This window comes from Rhinolophus ferrumequinum, chromosome 2 (assembly GCF_004115265.2).
Source record: "Rhinolophus ferrumequinum isolate MPI-CBG mRhiFer1 chromosome 2, mRhiFer1_v1.p, whole genome shotgun sequence".
NCBI lineage: Eukaryota > Metazoa > Chordata > Mammalia > Chiroptera > Rhinolophidae > Rhinolophus > Rhinolophus ferrumequinum.
Window position 1 is genome coordinate 101509494 of NC_046285.1, and position 26832 is coordinate 101536325.

The 26832-nt window shown below is 44.4% G+C and overlaps 2 protein-coding genes across 20 annotated transcripts in view; one reads left to right on the forward strand and one right to left on the reverse strand.

Annotated features, from left to right (window-relative positions):
* Positions 1 to 21702, reverse strand: part of SETD4 (SET domain containing 4) — a 43083-nt gene extending 21381 nt beyond the window's left edge. For 3 of the 18 annotated variants that reach the window (XM_033125931.1, XM_033125888.1, XM_033125997.1), the window contains exons 1-3: positions 6420 to 7234; positions 5160 to 5335; positions 776 to 871 (exon numbers count right to left, since the gene is read on the reverse strand). In XM_033125931.1, coding sequence (XP_032981822.1) covers positions 776 to 871; positions 5160 to 5238 — 175 coding nt within the window. In that variant the 5' untranslated portion in view covers positions 5239 to 5335; positions 6420 to 7234. The other 15 variants (XM_033125985.1, XM_033125953.1, XM_033125982.1 and 12 more) reach the window with 15 other exon arrangements.
* On the forward strand, positions 12032 to 24602 carry LOC117033746 (carbonyl reductase [NADPH] 1). 2 transcript variants are annotated; one of them, XM_033126015.1, is made up of 4 exons: positions 12032 to 12492; positions 20550 to 20657; positions 23180 to 23239; positions 24129 to 24602. In XM_033126015.1, the coding sequence occupies exons 1-4, from the start codon at positions 12204 to 12206 to the stop codon at positions 24491 to 24493; spliced, it is 822 nt and encodes a 273-aa protein (XP_032981906.1). In that variant the 5' UTR covers positions 12032 to 12203; the 3' UTR covers positions 24494 to 24602. The 2 variants fall into 2 exon arrangements, with proteins under 2 accessions (XP_032981906.1, XP_032981898.1); XM_033126007.1 differs by lacking the exons at positions 20550 to 20657; positions 23180 to 23239; positions 24129 to 24602 and adding exons at positions 13041 to 13148; positions 17633 to 18314 and having other exon boundaries at positions 12040 to 12492.
* The last annotated feature ends 2230 nt before the right edge of the window (positions 24603 to 26832 follow it).

Below are 26832 nucleotides of genomic sequence, written 5' to 3' on the forward strand. Positions count from 1 at the left end.
GGCTCCTCCCCCAGCACTTGGGAGCAGAGCCACAAAGCAGCTGAGGAGCAGAATTAGCTGAGGCCTCGCCAGGACTCCTCTCCTCGAGCCACACAGAGAACAAGCACGTCCACGGGCTGGTGGGAACCTCCCACCTAAACTCACCTGAGCCATACAATCATCCCCTCACCCTGCATGACTTGAAAAGTCTCAGGAAACCACCGTAAGTGTATTGATGAGGACACAGGTCCTCATGAGGTCACATGACACAAGTGTCTTCCCTTTGAGGACCCAGTGAAGACATTTCCCTCAGGTCTAAGTTCGAAGAATACTTGCACTTTGGCTGAATAAACAATTTAGTTTTGTTTACAGAACACTAAGACTCAGTTCACTGATCATATAAATTGTCTGGGCTGCTAGAAAGATGTGACTAATTTGCGGCCCACCTCTGAGAGATGTACAAAATGTTATAATTGTGGCTTTTATGTATTATCCTTATCCCTGCTTTGGCCGTATTTTTCTATTCTCATTTCCTTTTTTTAACCTTTAGTTTTATTTCACCATTTTGGAATTTCTCCTTACAAGCCCATTTAAATTATTTTTACAACAAGGTAAAGTATGTTAATCCACCTTGACAAATATTATAATAACAAGGCAGGAAGCATGATACACACACAATACAAGATGTGCTCCCAGAGAGAATACAGCCCACCTGCAAAAGTCACCTCTGCTTTCCTGTCACCTGTGCCCACATCGCATGTGAGAAAGGTCATGAGAGTTGAATGCCAGACCTTACCTGGAAATCTAGCAGGTATTAAGTTTGGATCTTCAAACTTCCTATTTTTCAGCCACCTCTTAAGCTCTATAAATTCAGGCTTGTAGCTCTCATTCACTAATCAACAGAAAGAAAAAATTATTAAAATCACTATATAATCAGATCATTTAAAAAGAAAATCTCTGATGAACTGTCTAAGTCAGTGTTATCATAAAAGGGAATAAACTTTTAAACACACAAACAATGAAAACAAAACAACCGTATGATCATCTCAAAGAGGCAGGAAAAGCAACAGATAAAATCTAACATTCATTCCAGATAAATACTCTCAGCAGTGAACTCCCTCAACCTGACAAAGAATATATAACAAAAACTCTACAGCTGACAAAATTAATGATGAAAAACTGAGTGCTTTCCCCGTAAGATCAAAAACAAGGACGCCTGTTCTGCCCACTTCTATTCAACACTGTACTACTGGTGGTTCTAGCCAGAGCAACAGGGAAGAGAGATGAATAAATGGATCTATTATGCGTTGAACTGTGTCCCCCAAAATTCCTATGCTGAAGTCCTAACCCCCAGGACCTCAGAATATGACCTTATTTAGAGACAGGGTCTTGTGATGAGAAAACAGCTACTCGGAATTACTGCCCAGGCATCTGACAGTGTGACACCCCGTTCACACCCACAGTCTGGACAGTTAGATAAAGACACAGCTTAGAATTCCTGCCACAAGTTCCCACTTTGCTTTTCCCGGGGCACCTTTTGAAATAACCACTTAAACAGAGCTGAGCCTGTAAAAAGTTAGTGACCTGGGCCCCAACCACTTTATAAATAACAGGTGTTTGCTGCCCTGATCTCCTCTCTCTGGACCTGGGACGGAGGACTGCCCTTCCCCCCATCACTGTGCCCGTTTCTGGGCCCGTAAGTAACAAACCTTGTGACTTGACTTCCTTTGTGTGAATGTACTGACACTGTGCCTTCACTCAAAACGGCCCTGGGGCTTTCACTTCCCCAAAGTGACAGCTTGGATGCTAAGGAGCCCCCTGCCGACCCCGTGTGGGTGGCTGTGTCTCCTCCTGCAGCAGGTCACAGTCTGCATGCTGTTAATTTAATACAGTAGCTATGGGTCCTCCAACACATGTCTTTACAGAGATAAAATGAGGTCATTAGGGTGGGTCCTAACACAATGTGACTGGTATCCTTATAAAAAAGGACAATTTGGACACAGACATGCACAGAGGGAAGATGACTAAAGAGACAGAGAGAAGACAGCCCTATACAAGCCAAGGAGAGAGGCCTGGAACACATCCTTCCATCACAGACTTCAGAAGGAACGATCCCTGCTGACATTTTGATTTTGTACTTCTGGCTTCCAGAACTGTGAGACCCCGAAATTTACAGGTGTAAATGCCAAATGAAAAATGAAGACCCAATTAAAAAACAGGCAACGGACTTGAACAGATATTTCCCCAAAGATGACAGACAGTGTATGAGCATATAAAAAAAAGTTCAACATCACTAATCGTTACGGAAACAAATCAAAACCACAATGGGTATCGCCTCATACCCATTAGGAAGGCTACTATCAAAAAAGCAGAAAATAAAAAATGTTGGCGATGATGTGGAAAAATTGAAACTCTTATGCACTGTTGGGGGAAATGTAAAAGGGTGCAGCTGCTGTGGAAAACAGTATGTTGGTTCCTCGAAAAATTAAAAATAGAATTATCACATGATCCAGCAATTCCAATTCTGGATATATATCCAGAATAGAAAGCAGGGACTCGAAGAGATATGTTCATAGCAGCATTATTCACAATAGCCAAGAGGTAGAAGTAACTTTAATATCTTAAATAACTTATAGATATAGATATAGACAATGGAGTATTATTCAGCCTTAAAAAGAAAGGAAATTCTGGCACATGCTACATGAATCAATCTTGAGGTCATTATGCTAAGTGAAATAAGCCAATCAAAAAAGACAAACACTATATGATTCCACTTATATGAAATATCTAGAACAGTCAAGTCATGAAATCAGAAAGTAGAATGGTGGTTACTAGGGAGTGGGGGGAGAGAGAAATGAGGAGTTATTATTTAATGAGTACAGAGTTCCAATTTTACAAGATGAAAAGAGTCCTGAAGATTGGTTGTACAATAAGGTGAATGTACTTAACACTATTGAATTCTACTTAAATGTGGTTAAAATGGTGAATTTGATGTTACATATATTTTACGACCGTTAAAAATAAAAAAATTTTTAAGAGATCTCAAATCAATAACCTAAACAGAAATACGAGATGTGATCAAATAATATGGTGAATGTTTAAATTTTTTTAAAAAAATTTATTACAGCAAGACACTTTGCCATTAATCTCCCTCAAAATACTCCCCCTCGCTTCGAACACACTTATCCCATCATTCTTGCCACTTTCTGAAGCAGTTCTGGAAGTCCTCTTTCATGAGTGTCTTTAGATGCACTGTCGTGGCTGCCTAGATGTCATGAATCATTTTGACTTTGGGGAAGAGCCAGAAGTCGCACGGTGCCAGATCTGGTGAATAAAGTGGATGAGGACACACCATAAGGTTTCTATTTGACAGAAATTGCCGTACCAGAAGCTATGTGTGACACGGAGCATTGTCAGAGGATGATTTAGGGCACACTTTAAAACACACCTTCTCTCAACCGTAGCTCACAGCTGACTGACTGTACCAAACAAGTTGAAACTTGTCACACACTGTTACTAAGGTTCATTGTGCCGCTTCCTGTATTGAAGATCCCTGCCTTTCCGTTGGATGGCACGCGGCAGCAGCATTCACCGTATTTTGTGATCAGAACAAAAAGGTTCCGTGTCACACATCACTTTTGGTATGGCAATTTCTGTCAAAAAACATTACGGTGTGTCCTCATCCACCTTATTCTCCAGATCTGGCACCGTACGACTTCTGGCTCTTCCCCAAAGTCAAAATGACCATGAAAGGTAAACGTTTTGAATCAATTCAGAATATTGATGCAGCCACAACAGCACAACTAAAGACACTCATGAAAGAGGACTTCCAGAACTGCTTCAGAAAGTGGCAAGAACAACAGGATTAAGTGTGTTCAAAGCAAGGAGGGGTATTTTGTGGGAGATTAATGGTAATGTATCTTTTACTGTAATAAATTTTTTTAATGTAAACATTCACTGTATTTTTTTTATCACACCTCGTATATGATCCAAGAAATAAGGCTCGCAAAATATGTTACCAAACCTTGAGAACAGATTTTACAGGAAGAGCATCTAATAAGTGAGCATTTAATGAGCAAACACAACACACCCAGCATGATGCTACCCACTGTGGGGATTGCTCACTGTGTTCTTCACCCTCAACAAGTTAACATTTTTAGTTGGGAAACAAGACTTCCATGAAAAACAACTGGAAAACCAGTAGCATGGTAACAAAGGGTGACATTAGTGAAAACTGGAAATGGCATTACGAAAAATAAGATCTCAGCTCAGCCTTGAAGGTGAGAGAGAAAATGAACATGCAGGGAGAAGGAAAACAGATGTTCTAGGCTGAAGAAGTATTCTGAAGAATGGCTGAGGTGGAAATGTATGCGGTGTGCTCAGGGACAGTGAGCAGAGAACATACTTCCAACACATGGAGTGGCAGGTTGGAGCCACTTATACAGGGAGTTAACGTCAGGAGTTTGGATAGCATGAAAAAAGGAATGAGCATCCCTGAAGTCTCCTAAACAAAAAAGGTGACATGGAACCAGTGCCTTAGGAAAGTCAGACTGACTGCAACGAATGCAACAACCATCTGGAAAGAAAAACACAGTTGCAGGTAAACCAGCAAAGAGCCAGTTGAAATCATCTATGGGTACAATGAAAAGGGAAAAGTTAAGCTAAGAAAGACCTGGCAAGATTTAGGAGGACACTGGCTACAGAGGGCACAGAAGGGAAAATAGTAAAAGATAACCTCAGATAGTGCTGGCGTGGAGTCAACTAGGAGAAGTGTTATTAATTTTTATCAAAAATAACAATTGCATTAATGTAGTACTTTCCAGTTGGCCACTTTCACATATAGTATATTATTCAAACTGGGTGACATTGAACTTGAAATGATGAATTTATATCCAAACATTGGTATCTTATGGGTAATTAGAGGTCAGGAGGGAGGTCAGGATCACAAACAGAAACCTGGGAGTCATCCCCAGAGATGACATAGTCAACGTTATGAGAAATATATTTGTATTCACACAACGATTATAAAGAATAGAGTGGCACTGTTAAAAAGAGTATACTTCAAGAAATATTCCCTATGAACATTGCCCATGTGCAGTTGAGAAAAGCTATGTGCATCTGTTAATACCAATCAACAAAAGACTCCTTTTTCCATCACTGGCACCAAAAAAAAATCAAACCTGTACCTCCTCTTGATTCAGAACTTCTGAAGAGTTTTCGTCTTCTGATCCGGCTTGTTCTTCCTCTTCCCTTCTTCATACTAAAGGTGCAGTTTCTGTTTAGGGGCCCAATCTACAACGAAAAGCATTTCCTTTGCCTTTCTCCCCATTTATGTGATAATCACTGTTCTTTGCACCTGTAAGGATTTAAATATACAAACATGTATTATTTGGTAAACTATTTCTCTAAAGTGTTTTCTGTATACAAACGTTTATACTGTGAGCTAAATCTTGATCCTTTGTGCAGTACTGGAATGCCCGTTTTATTGGTCCCTCTGAAATAGTTTTATCTTGAGGTCCTACTAAATGCTGACTAACCGTGGCAATCTTCATAATTGATTTGATAAGCATGTGCTTTGGTGACTTTTTCTAATCAACATTTACTAAGCACCAATCTAACAATACTTTTCGATGAAGAGTAGCCTTCAGCCTCCCCGTCAGCTAGGAATTCTTAGAAAAAAAAATCCTCTTTCAGTTTGAAGTTAAAATAGTTCTTAGAACCAGGAGCCTGAAATAAGTATCCTTAAATGGGGGTTTGCAACAGATCAGACAGAAAATGAGCCAAGCAGACAAAACAAAGAAATGATCATAAACTCTAAAATAACTACTGGAGTTTCTATGTCACTTCCTTGGAAGCCTAAAAATGAAACCCATTGAAAACAACGGCAAATACAGGTAAAGGAGCGGAATATTATGCGGCCATTAATAGGAAGAAAACGTGTGCTAATATGTAAAAATATGTAAATATTTCACAAGATACATTAAGTGAAAAAATAAAGTTACAGAACATTACAAACTCAATGATGCCTTTCAGGTTTGTTTTTGAGCACATTACGTATGTTTATAAAACAAGAGAATTTAAGGAAGAATATTAAAAATGTGCAAGGGGAGGGGTCGTTTACTATTACTTTGGTGTCCTCTTATTCTGTGACTTATATGCAGAAGTACATAAGTGACATACTGAATATTACTCGTTTATATATGGGCATTTTAACCATACAGCTGTTTTTAAACTCTACTACTAGAAAATACCGGACAAAAACCTGTGACAAGAGATCCAGGCACTATTAACATCCACTTCGGCCATGGAAGGGTCATTGTTTGATCTACCAAAAGTTGGCGGGTCGGGTCCCAGGGTCCACCGCGCCTCGTCCGCCCCGGTGCCCAGCGCTCCGCCCACACACGCCACGCCGCGAGCGCGGTCCCACGAGCCAGCTTTACCGTGCAGCCAGGCTAACAGCACTGCAAACGGCACCCTTCTCCCTCCCACAGTCCTCGGACCTACAGGAGTCAGCCTACGGCTCCGAAACACACCGCAGCCCCTGCCCCCGAAGTGTTCCGGCCGGGTGGGCCTCAGACGCCCGCTGGATGCAAACTCCCGGCCTTCGGCTCCTCAGCCTGCCCCCGAGAGCCTCACAGCGGCTTCTCGGGTCAGCCTTCGCTAAATGAACGACTTCCAGCTAATGGGGCCTTCCCGTATGGGCAGTGCAATGCCAAGCCTGCGATCCGAACTCGGGTCTCCTTGGCACCAAAAAATTAAAATACATAAGGAAAGCTTCAGAGCGAGCCTACTCCCGTTACCCGGGCAACCGGAAGTCCCGCCGCCTCCCCTCCGCGCCCGGCACAGCCTCCAAGATGGCGCTGGCGGGGCGGGCCCACGGCAAGTGGAGACCGGAAACAGTACCGCAGATAACCACGAGGTAAAGCGGGCCGCAGCAGCAGCACCAGAGGGCCAGGCTGAGCGCCGGTAGGCCGGCCTCGAGTCCTCCCTAACCCAAGCCAAGCCCTCCGTCGCCAGGCTCAGCCTTCTCCCTGCAGCGGGCAAACGCCTCGCGCGCGGGCAGTGTGTCCCGGCTGCGCCAAGGTCCGACTCGGGGGTAAGAACACCCAGTGGCCCGCGGGCTGGGAACCCCCGCTCCAAAGAGCCGGCCTGCGGGGTGTTTCCTTCCGCAGTGCGGGGAGGTACCTCCTACAGCACGCATCCAGGCCCGGCCCCTTGGCCGCGGCCCTCATCCTCGCCCCTCCGCAACCAGCGAGCGCTGGTCGCCAGTCTCTACCCGCCCAACCCCTTCCTCCGCCCCTGTGCTCGAGTAGCCCCGCCCCATTTCGCCCTCTCCGGCCTAATTGTCCCCTGTTCAGCCTTGCAGGAAAATTCCAAATCTTTTAGGTAAATCCTCCTCTCTGCGAGAGATGGAGCTCAATTTCTGCCCCTCCCACCCCCACCTTGATTATGTGCTATGCTTAGTGACTTGCTTCCTAAAGTGCGGAGAAGAACTTCACAGTGGAGAAATGTGGCAAGCACTGCCTTGGCCAGGTGGTGACGAATTATGTTGAGAGCATGCCTGGGATATAGGAGTGGTACCTCACCTCTGTGGTATTCTTTCCCCAAATCTCATAACCCCAGTTCTTCCTTGACAGAAGCATCAGAAACACCTGATCAGTGTGTTTACCTAAAAGGTAGTAAAGGTCATGAAAAACAAAGTAAACTCGGAGAATCTGTCATAAACCAGAGAAAACTAAGGAGAAGTGACACATATAATGTGATAGTCTGAAGGGAATTCTGGAATAGGAAAAGGATATTAGGGGGGAAAGCAGTAAAACCCAAATAAAGTGTGGCGCTTAGTTAATACTGTTGTTCCAGTGTTAGTTTCTTAGTTGTGACAAACGTACCACCGTAGTAAGATGTTAATAATAAGAGAAATAGGTATACTAGAAATACATTTGCAACTATTCTAAAATGGAATCTATTCTAAAGTTAAGTTTATTGAAAAGAAAAGGGGGCTGGAACTAGACGGTTCCAGATTTGGACCTATGCTTCAGTGATGTCGTCAAAGACCAAAGCTCTTTCTGATTTTCCACAATACCATCATTAAGGAGTTGGCTAGTCACCTTTTAGTTTGTTTCTTCGCGGTCTCAAGACAGTTGCTACAGCTCCAGTCATCACATTCTCACACATACCGTGTTTCCCTGAAAATAACATCTAACCGGACAATCAGCTCTAATGCATCTTTTGGAGCCAACATTAATATAAGACCCAGTCTTATTTTACTATAATATAAGACTGGGTCTTAGATGATATAAGACTGGATCTTATATTAATGTTGGCTCCAAAAAAACGCATTATACCTGATTGTGCGGCTAGGTCTTATTTTCGGGGAAACACGGTATATATTCAAGACAGGAAGAAAAGGGACAGATGAAACGGGTATTTTACTTTTATGAGGAAGGAAGGAAGGTGATATATACTCCCATTTTCTAGATAGGAGTTGACAAAGATGCTCTCCTTGACCAAACGTAAGCCAGGCTCTTCCAAGCCTTCGTCTCAAAGAAGCCTCAGCCTCGGTCTATACAGTCTATAGACTCAGCACAAATGATTTCATCCACAACACTTCCCCTCATTGAAAGACTTACATAAACACTAACATAGTTTCTAACAGCTCAAGGCCACATCCCTAGGATGACTCTAGCCCCCCTTAAGGAGCTCAAGGCTGCCCAAAAAATTTACTATTTGTTCTAGCCAACAACACTTGATGACAGCCCTTTTACCACCCTTTCTTAGAGCATTTACTAAAAAGGCTTAAAATGTGAGAATCTTTCCTGCGTGCATTTGAGATGTGTATGAATCTCCTACAACTCTGGAGTGTCTTTCTCAAGGACCTGAAAGCCATTCCTTTGAAATGGAATCCCCAGGAAGGATAGGGCCTCTGTGGCTTAGTCTCCAGTAGCCCACAACTACCCAATCAGCATTTACACTGACTAACCCTTTGGAATTTTTCACTTCCCGGACTACTAAAGCCCCTCCATTCCCCCTCCCTCATTCTCCCTTTAAAATACCCAATCACCTCTGTGCAAATCCAAGCTGAGTTCAGGTCATCCTGGGCCCTCTTCCCAATTACAGTAGTATATTACTGATTAAAATCTGTCCTTACCACTTTAAGGACTACCTGGCTTTATCTTTGACAGAATTAAGTAAATTGCTGGGAGTTACCTCTCAACTAAACAGCTCAGCTACAGTTTGATTCCCAAAAGCAAAAGTCCATGCTCTGTCTACTCCTGTAGGAAGGCTTATTGAACACACTAAACAAGCATAAAGTGTAAGAAGAAAAGCCAGTGTCAAGAAGATTTCTGTGAGCGTAAATAGTCATGGGCAAGGAAAGACTCTGAGAGCTTAATAACTTAGGACTTAACAATACTGTTCTTCAGCACCTTTTATTTTGAAGATACCACGGAACTATACTTTAGGACAAATAATATAACTGCTTTGAACCAGTGGGTAGTAAAGATGTGAGTTTATTCCACAAGTTAATAGATGTGATGTGATAAAATTCTTTCTCCATATAGCAGCCAGGATGATCTCAAACTTGACTCTCACACCTTAAGGAGTACCTGCCAAGTTAGCTATTAGCAGTAATCACAGATCTGGGCCTTCCACCTTTACTCTTTGGTTTTATTTCACAAATTGTTCACAACCCAGAGGAGTGCTATGTACAGGGAGGGGTGAGGGGTTCAAACACACCACCAGGATCAACACCCAAATTTGATAGGGGAAAAATACAGAAAATCACCCAAGTAGATCTTAATTCACTGGCTTTAAATTAGCATGCTTTTCAGAACAAATTTTCAAAAAGTTTCCCATAATCAAATCTGTCAGTCCTTCCCTTGTGATTCTTTCCCCATTTCAAGGCTTACAAAGTCCTTTTCCCTTACTGAAAAATATAAATTTTACTTATATTTTCTTATACTGGTTTTATGGTTTTATTTATAAAACCACAAATTTAAAAAGTGAGAAAACATGTTTTTCTGTCTCTTTAGAAATTAATTGGTGTACGTTGTAAGGTATCTCTCTTTATTTTTTTCTTTCCAATCATGACTCCCTTTCCCCAGCACCATTTTTGGAATAATTCTTTCTTTCCCCCATTCATTGTTAATGCCACTTATATGCTAAATTCTTATTACTACATGATATTTTATGTATTATATTTTCTGGAGCATCCTACCCCATTGAAATGCCAATTCTTGTGTTTGCACTAGCACTGAAATGATAAACAAATGGTACTAGCACTTGGTACTAGCACTGAAATGATAAACAAATCAGGCTGAAAAATCATGATTCATGCCTCTCTTAGAATTTGCATTTTATAGCAGGCACCTCACCATGCCCAAAGTTCCCTGCACACCATGTGGCCCTCTTAGTGAATTTAATCCATTCTCCTTCTTTCTAACACTGGCTCACCCCAGTTATAGAAGAAAGTAACTAGTGGTGTGGAGAGAGGCCAGCAAGTGACAGACCAAGCATATACTTGGATAAGGGAGAAAAATTCAAAACAAAGCTCTTAAACTACCCTGTGGGAAAAACAAAATCTTAAAGGTTACATACTGTAAGACTCTATTTATGTAACATTTTGAAACAGTAAAATTGTAGAAATGGAGAACAGATTAGTGGTTGCCAGGAGATAGAGTTGGTGGGGGGGGGGGGCAAGAAAGACTTATGTTTGGTTATAAAAGAGCAACAGGAGAGATGCTTGTGCTGATGAAAATGTTTTACGTCTTGACTATAGTGGTGGATATACAAACCTCCACATGGTAAAATTGTCTAGATCTAAATACATACAAATACACACACACATACACACACGTACAAATGAAACTGAGGAAATCCGAATATGATTGGTGGATTGTTTGGATGTCAGTATCCTGACTGATATTGTACCATAATTTTGCAAAACTGTTACCATTTAGGAAAACTGGGTGAAATGTACGAATCTCTGTATTATTTCTTACTACCTGAATGGAATCTACAATTATCTCAATAAAAGCCTTAGTCAAAAAAAGCAAAGGTCTTTCCCTGATTATTAGTTTTGGTTTTTTGCAGCTGATTGGAAACTTACCTTCCAATTGCAGCATAATTGGACGCTACTTTAAAAATCGTTTTCAACAGAGCTTTCTACTGTGATGTGAATACCGTATATCTGCACTGTCCAATACAGCAGCCACTAACATACGTGACGGTTGGGCACTGGAAAGGTGGCCAGTGCAACTAAAAAACTGAATTTTAAATTGTATTGTTTTGATTAAATTGACAGTTAAGTGGCTAGCGTCTACCATAAGGGACAGCACAGAAATGAAATGACTATAGTTCCCTCTTCTCTGCTGTAAGCTCTAAATAGTAAGGAAGAAAATTCCTTTCCCATCACTGAACAAATTGATGAACTTTCTGAGGATCCATTTCCTCACTTTAAAATGGATGCATCCTGACAAGTTATTTTGAGTGTGAGAAAGGGCTGCCAAGCCCCCTTGCACCTGTACGCTGGAAGACCTGGACATAAGTAACTTCGTAACCTTACAAGTGTCTAGAGATGGTTTACTAAATATTACCCACTGTTATGTGAAAACCTGCCAAGGATAAGTCAGTACTTTTTCCTTCACATACTTAGGGGAAGAATCCACACACATTTCATCTCTTGCCCTGTTCTCCCCAGCTGATTCCTCAACCCGTTCCGAAGACTTCAATTCCAGCGATATTGTTTTAAACACCAGGGGGGAAAATGTCTGTACAAATGCCCCATTTCTTCAAGCGCAACTGTGAATGTTTGGTTAGGGGAATACGAGGAAAAACCCTGGGAGAACCTAGGATAAGGGTTCAGTTTAAACGTAGTCAAGTCGCACGACCGATCAAATGATTCTCTGCTGACAAGCGGGCAGTGGCCAGCAGCCAACAGCCTTAGTCTCTAGCCGATCCGTTTTGCGTACCACCCACCGCCTTTCCCCGCACGCTCAGCGGCGGGGGGCGTTCACCGGGAAGCCACGCCCCGAGTGGTGGGTGGGACCTGCGCTTGCGCGCTCCCCAGTACCGCCCCGCGAGTGCGCCATACTTTTGCACACCTTGCGCCCGCTGCAGGCGCGCGCGCCCCCGAACCTCGGACAAGCGCCTCTGTGCCCGCGTCATTCGGTATCCACAACGGGTCTGCTGTCAGTGCGCGGGCCGGCTGCGTTCCCCACCCGGCCATGTCGTCCTGCAGCCGCGTGGCGCTGGTAACTGGGGCCAACAAGGGCATCGGCTTCGCCATCGCACGGGAACTGTGCCGGCAGTTCTCCGGGGACGTGGTGCTCACGGCGCGGGACGCGGCGCGGGGCCAGGCGGCCGTGCAGCAGCTGCAGGCCGAGGGCCTGAGCCCGCGCTTCCACCAGCTGGACATCAACGACCTGCAGAGCATCCGCGCCCTGCGCGACTTCCTGCTCAAGGAGTACGGGGGCCTGGACGTGCTGGTCAACAACGCGGGCATCGCCTTCAAGAGTAAGGGGCTGGTCTCGGGAGCAGCAGCCCCGAGCACCTCCAGCCAGGGTGGGCTGGATCTGTCGGGGAATCACTGCGATGGGGCTTCTCGCGCCTATGGAGTGCAGAATGCCTCCCTAGGGAAGTAGAGATAGGGGACGGAGTGCCGCTAGATCAGACTTTCAAGGTAACGGTGAGTGTTTCCTAGCCAAATGACCTTCGTTTCCTTGGCTCGGACTCCTTGGTATCTTTTCCAGGTTGTCACAGTTTTTGGTTTGGACTTCAGGGCACTTGGGTGAATTTTGAATGGATTATTAAATAAAAACATTGCACAGACTGTTTCACAGAGATCCCATTGTTCACCCTTCACCCAGCCTTTCCAAATGGTACCATCTTACAACACTATAGAACATCATCAAAAGAGGAATTGTCATTGGCACAATACTATTAACTAGACGCCAATTTTATACAAAATTCACCAGATTTCACGTGCACTATTTTCTTATATCATATGGAATTTTACCACATGGCTACTATTTATTAACTCTATTCTCCTTCTCCCCTGAAAGATAATGATCCCACACCGTTTCATATTCAAGCAGAAGTGACGATGAAAACAAACTTTTTTGGTACTCGAGATGTCTGCACGGAGCTACTGCCTCTCATGAAACCCCAAGGTGAGTGACAAGGGGCCCGGCTGTGGTGTTTCTGGCCTGATCTGGCCCTGCCTTCTCTGGTCTCATCTACAGGCCCTGCCACCTCTCCCTGCTCAGCTGCACTGGCCTCCTGGATGTGTCTCCACGGGGCCAGCTGCCCTTCGCCCTCAGGACTCTTGACGCACTTGTCCAGCGGTCATCTGTGCCCTCTGTCCCGCTGGTCTTTGCACAAGCGGCCCTTTCTTCTCCTTCAGGTCTTTGTTCAGGAGGCTCCTCAGAGACCAGTAACTGCTCGTGCCCCTCACGTTGGAGTTCCCTGAGGATCCCATGCGGGGCCCTCCCCCTCCCTCTCCCTGTTGCTGAGTGATCTGACTCAGGCTTGTGGAGCCTCCACTACCACCAGTTCATCAGACCCCCTAAAATCTTTTTCTGCGTCTGATCATGTGGATCTTTTTTTTTAGTCTACTGATATAGTGTAGCTTCTAGATGCTAAACCAACCATACATCTGGGATAAATATTACTTGGTCTTTATAAGTTCAATAGGTCCCCAAGACCACCCACAAGTGCCATAATCACTAAGGACTCAGAACTCAGCAAATCTGTCATATTCAAAATTACAGTATATTATAGGAAATATAGACTGATTCAAATCAGTGGGAAAAGTCTCATAGGACAGGGTCCAGGAAAACCAGGCGTGTAGCCTCCAGTCATCCTCTCCCAGTGGACTCCTCCAGACAGCATGCATTTCTCCCGGCGACCATGTGTGTGCTGCCAGCCAGGAAAGCTCACCCAAGCCATGTCTGGTGTTTTTGTTGGGGGTTGTTCTCATAGATGTGGCCCACTGACTTCTTGGCTAACCTTACTCTCCAGCCCCTGCAGAGCTCCAGCTGACACCACGTAGCCTCACCGTTAGTCACATTGTTAACACAGATTATGGAGCCTGAACCGAGACCCCAAATAGAGGGTAGTATTACCAGACAGGATATTCAAGACTTTAAAGCAGACCTGGGCCAAGGGCCAAACCAGTCTTTGGCCAAACAGAATCCTTTACTTTCACAGGCCACACCCTGGACCTCCGCCAAGGCTTTCTTCCAGCAAAAGGACGGTTGAGCACGTTTTAGTACAGAATTTATACAATACATACAGCAGTAGGACCCGAAATACGCCTAACACTTGGAGGAGCCAGTGTAGGGTAAGGAGAGATTTAAAGGAACAAATAACCCATCCTATAAAGCCACTACATACTTTTGTATGTTTTGGTGCTCATTTGATTTTCCCCTTAATCAACTGCTACTTATTCTTTAGTTAGCATAGAACTATTTGTGCAGAACTATTTAGTATTCTTAAGAAATTAACTAAGAAATGCCAAAATTTAAGAGTTTATTTAAGGAAAAAAATCTCTTTGAATTGGGAAGCACCAAAGCGAGAGTGGTTAGGAACGCTCCCCTGGCAGGTGTTTGGGAAGAGACTATTACAGAGAAAAGGCGGAAGCAAAGTAAGGAAATTATTGGTTGGCTTATACCTAAGGCGATTGATTCAGTCCCTGTTAGTAAAACAATGGGTATCTTGAGAAGTGGACAATTTTTTGCATGGCTGATACATATTAGAGTGGCATATTGGTCGTTTTTTCCTACTCCTGTTTTAATATTTCCTTGAACAAAACTTTTCCTTATCACTTAGAATACTTATTATATACTCATGGACAGAGTACTTTTGACTTACATAGATTATCATCACATCACTCTTGTGCATACATATGGAGGGAAAAGCAAATTTTTATTCCTAAAACTTTGCCACATTCAGAGTCTGACTCTTATGAATACCATTTTTAACCTAGTTGTCAAGTTCGTGTACTTTGGTGAAATTTAACGGTGAATTACTAGAAAAAGGACCATGCTCTTGAATGGTCCAGCCATGCCAGTTGCTATTAAATTTTCTAACTGCTTACTCTCAGTGGCTGTCCTTAGCTTGTCTCACAACAGAAATGTTTCACAGACTGGTGACTGGCCCGCTTGGAGTGGCTGGGTAAGGGAAGTGGAAAGGTCGTGTGGTGTGAGTGGAGCGGAGTGAGAGGAAGGAATGGTGAGGGTAGGGGGGATTGTGCAGGCCTTTTTAAGGACTTGCTTATACTCTGAAATGGAGAACTAATAGATGATTTTTTAATTGAGTTATTTACATACAATAAAATTCACCCATTTCAGTGTTCAAATTGGTGAGCTTTGGCCATTTTGTACAGTCATGTAATAACCACAACTAAGATGAGAACATTCCATCACCCCGCAAAGCTCCCTTTGTGCTCCTCTGTACTCTCTTTTCCTCCCATCACTAACTTTGCAACCACTGACTGGCCTGCTGTCACTATAGTTGTGCCCTGTCTAGAATGCTTTTGACATCCATCTCTATTGTGTACCAGCAGTTTGCTCTGTAAGTAGATAGGCATTTCGGTTCTTTCCAATTTGGGGCTGTTATGAATAAAGAGGCTATGAACGTTCCAGTTGTTTCAGTTCATAACCATTTCATATGACTGTATCTCCCAGAGCCATGCCACTCAGGTTCTTAGGCTCCCATTCAACCTTGTCAGGTCCCAGATACAGGAGTGTTCTGGGCAGCACATGGCTTCACCCTTTCGGGCATCCAGTAGCATTGAGCTAAGAGACAATATCATCTCTTACTCTGAGCCTCTGGAGACACCACCATAATATTGGATCCCTTTTGTTGCATAACTCATTTATTCATTCCTTTACCCTCAGCTACCATTCTGACTTCTCCCCATTGATACTGATTTTTACCCAAACCTTTTCACCTTTCAAAGGGACGTGAAGTTCAGCCACTGTTCTAATCCTGACTGTCCGCAAGGATACCCGTCTAACCAGTGCCTTCCCTTTGGTCCACTCCCATTCATACAGGATGAGCTGCAGCACAGGTCCAGACCTTGTGGGCTACATCAACCGCTAGTCAGTGCAGCTGTATTTGCTGCCACTCCAATTTGGGGTAAAGGTACAGTTCACTCTATAGGCGCTTAGGAATTCTGACCTAACGGTTTAAAACTGTAATTACAGTTTCTTGCTTAGGAAGTATCCCTGCTTCCTGTATACACAGTTGCAGCCCTGGTCCTGGGGCCACTGTATCAGGTCAGATAGGAAAAAAAAGTTGAGGCGATATGGGGAAGAATTGTGACGTCACCCCAGCATCCTCCCTAGCCCCTCTTCTCCTGGCTCCCCAAGAAGCAGAAGCATCTATCCAGTAGGGAATCTCCTTGGCCCCCCTCATGTTGAGTGTGAGTACATGCTCGTGCATCTGTGCAAGCCAGCCCTTCACGCCTTTATATCGTCATGCTTGAGACAGCCAGTGTTTCCACTGCCTGTTCCAGTTCCCTACAAAACCGCTGCTCTGAGGATGAGGTAAAGCTTTGGTGCCGTGTCTTCTGAACCAGTCTTGCTGTACCGCTGGAACACGTGCACTGACTTCCAGGTGTGCATTGCCTGGTCCAAGCATCGTGTCTCGTCTTTTCTCATCCTAAAACCTTCAACCTGACTTGCCAGCTTTGCAGGGCTTGCCTCTCAGGAAATCTCCCCCATAACCATCTGTAGTCTTTGTCTCTCTTGCTGGTAGACAGAATGGCCTTTGGCATTTTGTGTCTCAGAGGGTACAAGAATCCTATGTCCACAATTATCCCACCTCTGCATCACTGCAGCTCCCGTGCACTTAGGGACCCAGATGGTCACTTCAGACAAACATACCAACATATCCACTTGCTGGTTACCAACCCCTTCAAGTCCTGGAAGTGGCCCTTCTGATGGGCATAAACATGTCCTGCATTAACTTCCTCCCTAAATTCCCATATGACTTGCATTGGGCCGCAGCTCGTGTAGGCATCCATTTAATAGTCCATTTTCCACTGCCCCACTCGTTGATTATATTATCATGCCATTAGTTAGTGCTCCCAAGTTGATAAAACCCAAATATAGAGAAAATAGCTATAATTCATCCCACTGAACTGATTGGTTTTTACGTTCCTCGATCCGGGCAGCCTTCCAAACCAAACACTCTCCGTTCACCGTGGAACTGCCATCCACAAACCAATGAGCTCTTTATTGGTCAGTAGACACCTGTTGATAGAGCACTGTACAAGCGACTGTAAGGGCCTCAGGTGGTCCCCAAAATGGCCTTAGGGGAAAAGAGGCTCTCTACTCCTGAGTGCAATGAGTCTCGCCTTACATTCCCTTTACCGTGCTCCCATATAAACCATTTTCATTTTCTCATGGAACTTCTGGGCACTGCCCTCCCCATTAGAACATTCCTCTGACATCATCTGAGACATTATGGGCATGACAGCTTTCAAGCCTGTTTCATGTCCTTCACTCAGAGGCCTTCTTCATTAATGCTCATAGCGAACTGGTATTTGTTACTCAAAGGGAAATTTCCTGGTCCAAAATCCCAGCAAATTGGACACTCATTATTCTTGCGTGCGCCTTCCTACATAACGATTTCTGTTGCATTTTAGGCAGAGTGGTGAATGTGTCTAGCAGCGTGAGTCTCAGAGCTCTTAAAAGCTGCAGCCCAGAACTACAGCAGAAGTTTAGAAATGAAGCCATCAGCGAGGAGGAGCTGGTGGGGCTCATGAACAAGTTCGTGGAAGACACGAGGAATGGAATACACCAGAAGGAGGGCTGGCCTAATACCGCATATGGCGTGACCAAGATTGGCGTCACGGTCCTGTCCAGAATCCATGCCAGGAACCTGAGAGAGCAGAGGAGAGGGGACAAGATCCTCCTGAATGCCTGCTGTCCAGGCTGGGTGAGAACCGACATGGCGGGGCCCAAAGCCACCAAGAGCCCAGAAGAAGGAGCAGAGACCCCTGTGTACTTGGCCCTTTTGTCCTCAGATGCTGAGGGGCCTCACGGTCAGTTCGTTATGGAGAAAAAAGTTGAGCAGTGGTGAGCTCCACTTGGCTCCATTCATGGGTCCCACAATGTTATCTGTCCTGAATTGACCAAGAACACTTACCCTGTTAAAAATATCCCTATCCCAAAAGTATATATATATATATTTCTATCACTGACTCACTTTGACTTGGCTACTAATTCTGAGAGTCTTGTGAATTCTTTTGTGACGTAGGGGGAGACAAAGGGGCAGGGATGACAGTAACTACGGAAAATCAGTAGATGAATAAATGGTTCCTGCTACCGGTTCATCGTGTAGATTATTTACATGCTGAACCTGCTCAGAAACCTAATAGACCTAAAAGTTAGGTCAAGAGAAGGGACAGTATAACCCAAGGGTGCGCAAACATAGAAAGAGCCAGACAGTAAATATTTTCAGCTCTGCAGGCTACACAGTCTGTTGGAATTACTCAGGTCTGCTGTTGGAGCATGAAAGTAGCCACACACAATAACCAATGAGCGGGGCAGGGTTTGGCCTGTCAGCTTCAGTTTACCAGCTTTACTTTAACAACAACACTGGGACAGAAAGACATCTGGTCTGTTCTCCTTAAATGCCACACACGGGTAGGGAAAAATTGCCAAGTGTGAAATGTGAGTAGGCACTTGTATGAAAGACGTCCGTCAGATAATCTGAGACCTTGGGGCAAACGGATTATGGATTGGGTATCAGTGGACACGAGAATTATTGTCTAGTCTCGTTCATGTGAATGTGTTATTTATGTAGGAATGAAGTGTCATGAGGTCTGCAGCGTTAACAGTCAGCAAAGTATATACGGAAGATGAACACATAACTACAGTAAAACAGTCTTAACATTGGACCTAGTTCGATGGGTATATGGGTATTCACTGTACTATTCTTTCAGCTTTCGTGTTTGAAAGCATTCAAGACAAACATCTCGAAACAAAAATCCTGGCTCTGCTACCTTATTGCATAACCTTGAGCGAAATGCTACATCATACTGTACCAGTTTCCTCCACTGTACAAGGGCTGCTGTGAAGATTAAATGTACTGATACACACGTACACAAACATGTTGAAATCACATTGGGAGTTCTGAGTGTGCTCTGGTGAGTCCCTGAGAGGCCAGCACCACCCACTGCAGAGACGAGAAGCTTCTTAGAGCTGCACAGCACCACGCCTGGCTCCCAGTGTGCCTCGGGGACAGTCTTCCGCGTCCCTTCCCAGAAGCGCTCCATGTTGTAAAGGTGCCACTGCTGCCGTGATTATTTTCACTCTTCAGTGATTTAGAGGCTGACAATGAAAAATGATAGCCCCTGAAAGCAAAGGCAGGGCCCTTATTTTAAAAGTATGTGTCCTTTACAAGTTCCGCCCTTCGCCCTTCAACAAGGCTCTCAATTTCCTTCCTGTTAGAATTTGTTTTTTAAACTCTCACCAGAGGAATATCAATGTCTTGAGACAATAGCATCTCAGCCGCTGGTTTGAAAATGTATGCTGGGATCACAAAGCTCTTTTGTCCCTTAATACCTTAAAAATGACACCTAATTATATACTCGTATGTCACCTATTAACTGCAACCTAGGACAAAACCAAAATGTAGGCCCTTAGCAAACAGATTATATAAAGGTTAAATAAATGCCTACGCAGTCAATTTATTGTGTGTCAATTTATTGACACACAGTAAGAGCTTCATAAACTTTCCCTCCACTTGGGGGCGCACTGGGAATGACAGGGAGGAACCTAAGTAATCACAGGACTTATTTTTCTTAATCACAGGACCTATTTGTCTTAATTTCTCTTAAGAAATCAAGGGAACCTATGTCCTCAGAAGCAGTTACCCTGTCTAAATATTACACTGCATTTTAGGACAAAGCAACCATCCTCATCTGCAGTGGGTGGTGGGCCCAAGGCCAGGATAACCACTCCGCACAACTCTTTCACCTTTTGGGGTTCTCCCAAAACAGTTTCTTCAGTTCAACTGTCATCAATCTCAAACTCCCAATTGATCACCATCAGCCAGTGTTGCTTTGGCGGAAGCACACTTCATCCCTCTCCATTGCTTGGCTCAGAGGTGGGATCAAAAGAGGGGTGTGTTCTGTTTTGGCCCAAAGTACATCACGGAAGGGGCAGACTGGGAATGAGGGCATTAGGAAACTTTCTGGAACATTCATCCCCTCCTTGGAGGGGATGGAAGGGAGGAAGGGAGGCAGGCTGTTTCGTCTAGAAGTCACAGCCCTGGAGCCCAGAACTCCATTTCGTGTGGTTTCTCTGATTGTCCTGATCACCACAGCGCACGATACCCCCACCCTCCCCCCCACTATGCATGCTTCCCCCAGCCTCCCCGAATGGTACCATCTTACAACACCCTACAGCATGAACAAGCCATGACTTTGACGTTGGCACAATACTGTTAACTAAACCCAGACATTACTTTCAATTCACCAGATCTCACCACAGGCACCATTTTTTTATATCATCATATGGAATTTTACTACATAGCTACTCCTTCTCCCCTGAAAGATAATGATCCCACACCGTTTCATATTCAAGCAGAAGTGACGATGAAAACAAACTTTTTTGGTACCCGAGATGTCTGCACGGAGCTACTGCCTCTCATGAAACCCCAAGGTGAGTGACAAGGGGCCCGGCTGTGGTGTTTCTGGCCTGATCTGGCCCTGCCTCCTCTGGTCTCATCTACAGGCCCTGCCACCTCTCCCTGCTCAGCTGCACTGGCCTCCTGGATGTGTCTCCACGGGGCCAGCTGCCCTTCGCCCTCAGGACTCTTTACGCACTTGTCCAGCGGTCATCTGTGCCCTCTGTCCCGCTGGTCTTTGCACAAGCGGCCCTTTCTTCTCCTTCAGGTCTTTGTTCAGGAGGCTCCTCAGAGACCAGAAACTGCTCGTGCCCCTCACGTTGGAGTTCCCTGAGGATCCCATGAGGGGCCCTCCCCCTCCCTCTCCCTGTGGCTGAGTGATCTGACTCAGGCTTGTGGAGCCTCCACTACCACCAGTTCATCAGGCCCCATAAAATCTGTCACCCACCTAGAACATTCCCGGAGCTCCAGATACACATTTTGTCCTCCTGCCTCTCCCCCTCCTGATGTCCTCCCTTCCCTCAAATTTCTTCTTCTAAAGCAAACATTTCCAGAGGACGCTTGTCAAATCACCTTGGTCACTGACCCCACCATCCACCCACCCACTCACCAGGTCGCCATGCTTTGCCCCTATATTATCACTTACCAGATCCTAAGGGTTTTTCTACTGCATTTTTCCAAAGCCTTTTCCTACATCCCAGCTCTCCAATAGGCCGTCAGCTGTCTCTGGAGAACCGCAAACCCTCCCGAAGGACCTGCCTTCTTAAGTGTCTTCGTTTCTGGCCATTTTCTGTACTCTTTGCATGCTCATTGCCCTCGTGAAAGTCCTGCAGGAGAAAAGCCTAGCCATTGGCAAAGCTTGTAGAAATTTCTGTACTCTGTACTGTTTCACTGCAGGCCCATGTTAACCACCCTTCAACGTGCTCAGTGTTCTGATGAAACAAACTATTATTTCTTCGGTTTAAACCGTTGTAATAATTAACTGTTAACCTAAAAATAAAAGGCCAAAGTGATAGGCAACACTCATTTTCTTGAGTTCCAAAGGAATAGCTAGTCAGGAGGCACTGCATCAGGCGGAAACCCAACTAGTGTTCTGATGAGGAGGCAATACAAAGGGTGTTAATGGAAAAGGAAAGGGGAACAATTACACCAATAGAAGGAAGGCATTTCTATTGGTGCAGACAAGCTAACCTAGTGACGCCAATTCTAAACAATGCTTTTAGTTTTCAATCCAGTAGTCATCATAACTGCTTTCTTGTTACATTTGCAAACAGTTCTTTGGGACACAGTGTTGCCTTGGGCCCAGTCCAAAGGTTATTGTGCATTGTTCTCACATTCCAAAGGTTTGAGGAGTAAGACATGCAAGGCAGTTCCTCTAGGATCGCAGATCCAGCTCCATTTTTGAAGTGATTCCATTTATGCTATTTTTCTTACAAGAAAACCTCTAGCTTTCTCTGGCAAACTTGCTGACTTATATGATTTAGTTTTTGTCTCTAATGAAGCTATCAATCTCCTGCTAATTACTTTTTACCACAACTTCCACTGTTTGCCAGAATGCCCTTAGTGTTGAACTTTCCTACTCTGTCAAATAAAACCACAACCTTTTGGAAGAGCTCAGACCTCTGTGTTCTTCTGTCCCTCCTCTTTCCCCTGAGCAGAATCTCTGAGCCACAGCTCTGAAGGTAGGGGTGGGAATAGTGGCATACTTCTCTTTGAGTGACACTTCTGCTTTAAGAGTTGGGGGCAGGGGCAGTCATCTCTGGTTTTATCAGCTTGCCTCTCTTTGTGTGATACTTGTGCCTTACAAACAAGCTGAGGCAAGGGAAAACTAGAACCCAGTATTCTCAGCCTGCCCAGACCAAGGCAGAGCCTTTGTCCCACAAGCGAGGGCTGAGTGGAAGAAGGAAGAAGGAAGCCCTCACCTGTTGGATACCCTTTCCAGGAACTGAACCTCTCTGCAACAGGTAGCTTGAGCAGGATGAGAAATGCTGGTGTCCTATCCATCTTGGGAAGATACCACAACCCTTGGGGGAGAGGGAGGCCTGTGTTCTCTGATGCACCCTCCTAGAGTGGAGTTTCCATTGCACTGGGACAGGAAGGGGGGAGTGAGCGACCTGGTCGTGGTTTAAATACCACAGACTCTTTGTTCTTTCTGAGATATACTAGATTTTCCAGAATAAATGTTTCTTCATTTATTGTATATGCCTTCAGGACCATTTCCATACATTTTAAATAGTTGGTGTTTTTTAATAATATTCACTAGTTGCTCTGGGTAGTAGGCTCACAGAACTTTTCTCACTGTCTTTCCTTGTTTATTAATTTTAAGGGAAATGTTTCATTCCTGTAATTTTAAAGAATGACAAAACAAACCTCCAGATCCTTTCAATCCAACATTAGAAATAAAAGAGTATTACTTATAATATTAAAACAGGTAAAGCCCAATATATACCAAAAATACATTCTGTTCCTTCCCTCGTGGCCTCTTACAAGGTAAATGTCCCAAATATCACCATTCTTGTGTGCGCCTTCCTACGTAACGATTTCTGTTGCAATTTAGGCAGAGTGGTGAATGTGTCTAGCAACGTGAGTCTCAGAGCTCTTAAAAGCTGCAGCCCAGGGGTCGGCCTGGTGGCTCAGGCGGTTAGAGCTCCACGCTCCTAACTCTGAAGGCTGCCGGTTCAATTCCCACATGGCAGCAGTGGGCTCTCAACCACAAGGTTGCCAGTTCAATTCCTCGAGTCCCGCAAGGGATGGTGGGCTGTGCCCCCTGTGTGGGGAGCCATGATTTCTTGTGATTCTGAAGCCTTGCAGACTGGCTCAGTTGTTTCAGCTCCTAAGGCATTGTCTCTGCCTGCACCGGGAGGGTGCTTACAAGCTGCTGAGGAATGAGGTGGGAACGCCAGTTTCCGGACACAGATCACTGATGATTATCAGGGTAATTGGTGGGCTTTGTCATGAGATAATGACTTTGGGGAAGTTTCAGTGATTCTGTAGTTTATATGTAAAAGTTGCCAGTATCCGGACACAGATCACTGATGATTATCAGGGTAATTGGTGGGCTTTGTCATGAGATAATGACTTTGGGGAAGTTTCAGTGATTCTGTAGTTTATATGTAAAAGTTGAAAATTTTACTCTCAATGAGGTAATGCACACTCGTGATTGTTAAGCAGCACGTACACAGATGGTATAAATTGGTAAAGGAAAGTAAACTCGGTGCTTCAGGATCACTGAAGACCGGCTGCATCATCATTTGTGTGAGTGTCTTTTTTCATTCCCACTCCCCCATTCAAGTACTGTTCGATTTGTGGCGGCTGGCACGCCACACCCCTGCAATTAACAACGACACCTGGACCTGGAGCTGAGCTGCGCCCTCCACAACTAAGACTGAAAGGACAACAACTTGACTTGGAAAAAAAGGCCTGGAAGTACACACTGTTCCCCAATACAGTCCTGTTCCCCTTCCCCAATAAAATCTTTAAAAAAAAAAAAAAAAGCTGCAGCCCAGAACTACAGCAGAAGTTTAGAAATGAAGCCATCAGCGAGGAGGAGCTGGTGGGGTTCATGGAAGACACAAGGAATGGAATACACCAGAAGGAGGGCTGGCCTAATTCCGCATATGGGATGAGAAAGATTGGCATCACGGTCCTGTCCAGAATCCATGCCAGGAACCTGAGAGAGCAGAGGAGGGGGGACAAGATCCTCCTGAATGCCTGCTATCCAGGCTGGGTGAGAACCGACATGGCGAGGCCCAAAGCCACCAAGAGCCCAGAAGAAGGAGCAGAGACCCCTGTGTACTTGGCCCTTTTGTCCTCAGATGCTGAGGGGCCTCACGGTCAGTTCGTTATGGAGAAAAAAGTTGAGCAGTGGTGAGCTCCACTCGGCTCCATTCATGGTCCCATTTTGTACCTGCCCTGATTTGATCAAAATTATATTTAACATGGTCAAAATTATCCCTACCACGTATTCGCTTTGAGTTGGCTTCCAATTCTATGAAGTCTTTTGTAATTTGTTATTTTTGTGTAGTCCTCTGTGAAATTCTACTGGGGAACAAATGTGTAAGTGATAACAATGAATAAAAATCAATAGATGAATAAACAGTCCTTTGATTTTCTGTAGTTAGAAAATATGTGTTGGTATAATTTTTGGCATTTATCCTGCTTGGTGTTCTCTAGCTTCCTGGATCTGTTCTACGGTGTTTGACATTTTGGGAAAATTGTTTCAAATATTTTTTCTGTTTCTTTCTCTCTTTCTTTTCCTTCTGGTATTCCCATTATGTGCATTTTACATGTTTAATGTTGTTTTACCATTCTTGGATATTCTGTTCTGGGTTTTGTGGGGGTTTATTTTTCAGCCTTTTTTTTTCCTTTGCTTTTCAGTTTTTTAGGTTTCTATTGAGACATCTTCAAGGTCAGAGATTCTTTCCTCAGCCGTGTCTAGTCTACTAAGAAGCCCATCAAGACACTCTTCATTCCTGATGCAGCATTTCTTTTTGGTTTAGTCTGAGAGATTTCATCTCTCCACTTACATTGCCCATCTGTTCTTGCATGCTCTCTACATTGTCTATTAAAGCCCTTAGCATATTAATCATAGTTGTTTTAAATTCCTGGTCTGATAATTCTAACATCCCTGCCATATCTGCGCCTAGTTCTGATGCTTGCTCAGTCTCTTCAAATTTTTCTTTTAGTGTGTCTTTTAATTTTTTTTTTTTTGATAGCCAGATGTGATGTACTGGGTAAAACAATGATTATAAATAATCTTTCAGTAATGTGGTGGTAAGGTGTGGGAGATGGGGTCTGTTCTGTAGTCCTAGGTTAGGTCTCAGTCTTTATGAGCCTCTTTCTCTGGACTGTGAGTTTCACACGTGCTTCTCAGTCCCCCGCCCCACGAGATGTGACAGGATGGCTACAGTGGGCTGGAGTTGGGTATTTCCTTTCTCTCATGTGGAAAGCTAGAGGGGGCTGGGATTGGGGATTTCCATTCCTTAAGGTTAGTCTCTGGTAAAAGGCCAACAGGTTAGGCTCTGCTTAAATAGTTTCACCTGCTTTCAAAATATATCCTTTTCTCCTCCACCTGCCAGAATGACAAGGGAATTTTTCCACTGATACTCATTGTGAGAACCTGGTAGAGCTCCAGGAGATAAAACTCACGAAAGTGTGGGGGCCCCTTAATGGCTGGGTCCCCCTGGAGTTTTTGTATCAGATTTGTCCACACTGAACCACCAGCAATTCCCCACTTACAGTTCAGGTTTCCCTAACTCTGCACGAGTTCCCTTGGAGGTGTCAATTTATAGAGTTCTGCTCCAGTAAATTGATTCTCTGTATTCGCCTGTCAGTCTCTCCAACTGGGGGGTCGGGGGAGGGGAGGGGGACAGAAGTTTGCCCTGTGACCTCACTTCTATTACAAATCTAAGAAGAGTTTTTATTTTTTTCAGGGTTTTTTATTTTTTCAGCTTTTTACTTGTTAAAATGGTGTGGCCACTTTCAAGCTTCGTACATGCCGGACTAGAAACTGGAACTCCTCCAACCAGGCCATTTGAGAGACTGTCTTTTCTGTTGCATCATTGGGACTACTGTTCTGGTTGTTCACATAAACAATGAGTAAATACCTCCTCCAGGTAGAGTGCCCAAATAATCATAAGTGTTCTCATTTTGGAGCTCACATCCGAGTTGGAATTCTCATCCTCCGTGATTTACAGATTTGGGTCTCTGTATACAGACAAGCCTCAGAATGCTATTTCTAATGTGCATGAGGTGTTAGTCTGGGGCAAATAGGACAAGACAACATGGCTACTACAAAGGAAATAGTGTCTGGTATGTGCACATGGAGATGTAGAAAAAAGGCGTTCTTTAGGACACAAGGTCAGAACCACACCTTCCATTAGCTGGGTTACTTATTCAGGTCTCTATAGTCCAAATATAGAGTGAAGAGACATCTACAACCCATAAAGGTTGTTGATCTCACATTTGGAGTCATCTAGGACCTGGTCAACAGAGTGTAATACTTGTTTCTTTTTCTGGGAGAGAGGGACAGTAGCAAGGTCACAGATTCATATAAAGTCATCTATCTGTCCATGTAAGTGTAAGAGGAAAAACTACTGGCTGGAATTCAGTATGGTCTCATTTGGTGTGACTGGACCTGCCCAATGGTTCATGGGGGTCTGGCCATGAATGACATGCACAGCAGTTAGTAAGAGTGAAAGTAGTGGCTTA

What these genes read in the sequence shown, in the direction of transcription:
- LOC117033746 (XM_033126007.1), top strand. Translation starts at nt 12,204, where the DNA reads ATGTCGTCCTGCAGCCGCGTGGCGCTGGTAACTGGGGCCAACAAGGGC. An exon ending in CGCGGGCATCGCCTTCAAGA is followed by an intron (nt 12,493 to 13,040) that starts GTAAGGGGCTGG and finishes CTCCCCTGAAAG; the next exon opens with ATAATGATCCCACACCGTTT. An exon ending in GCCTCTCATGAAACCCCAAG is followed by an intron (nt 13,149 to 17,632) that starts GTGAGTGACAAG and finishes GTTGCATTTTAG; the next exon opens with GCAGAGTGGTGAATGTGTCT.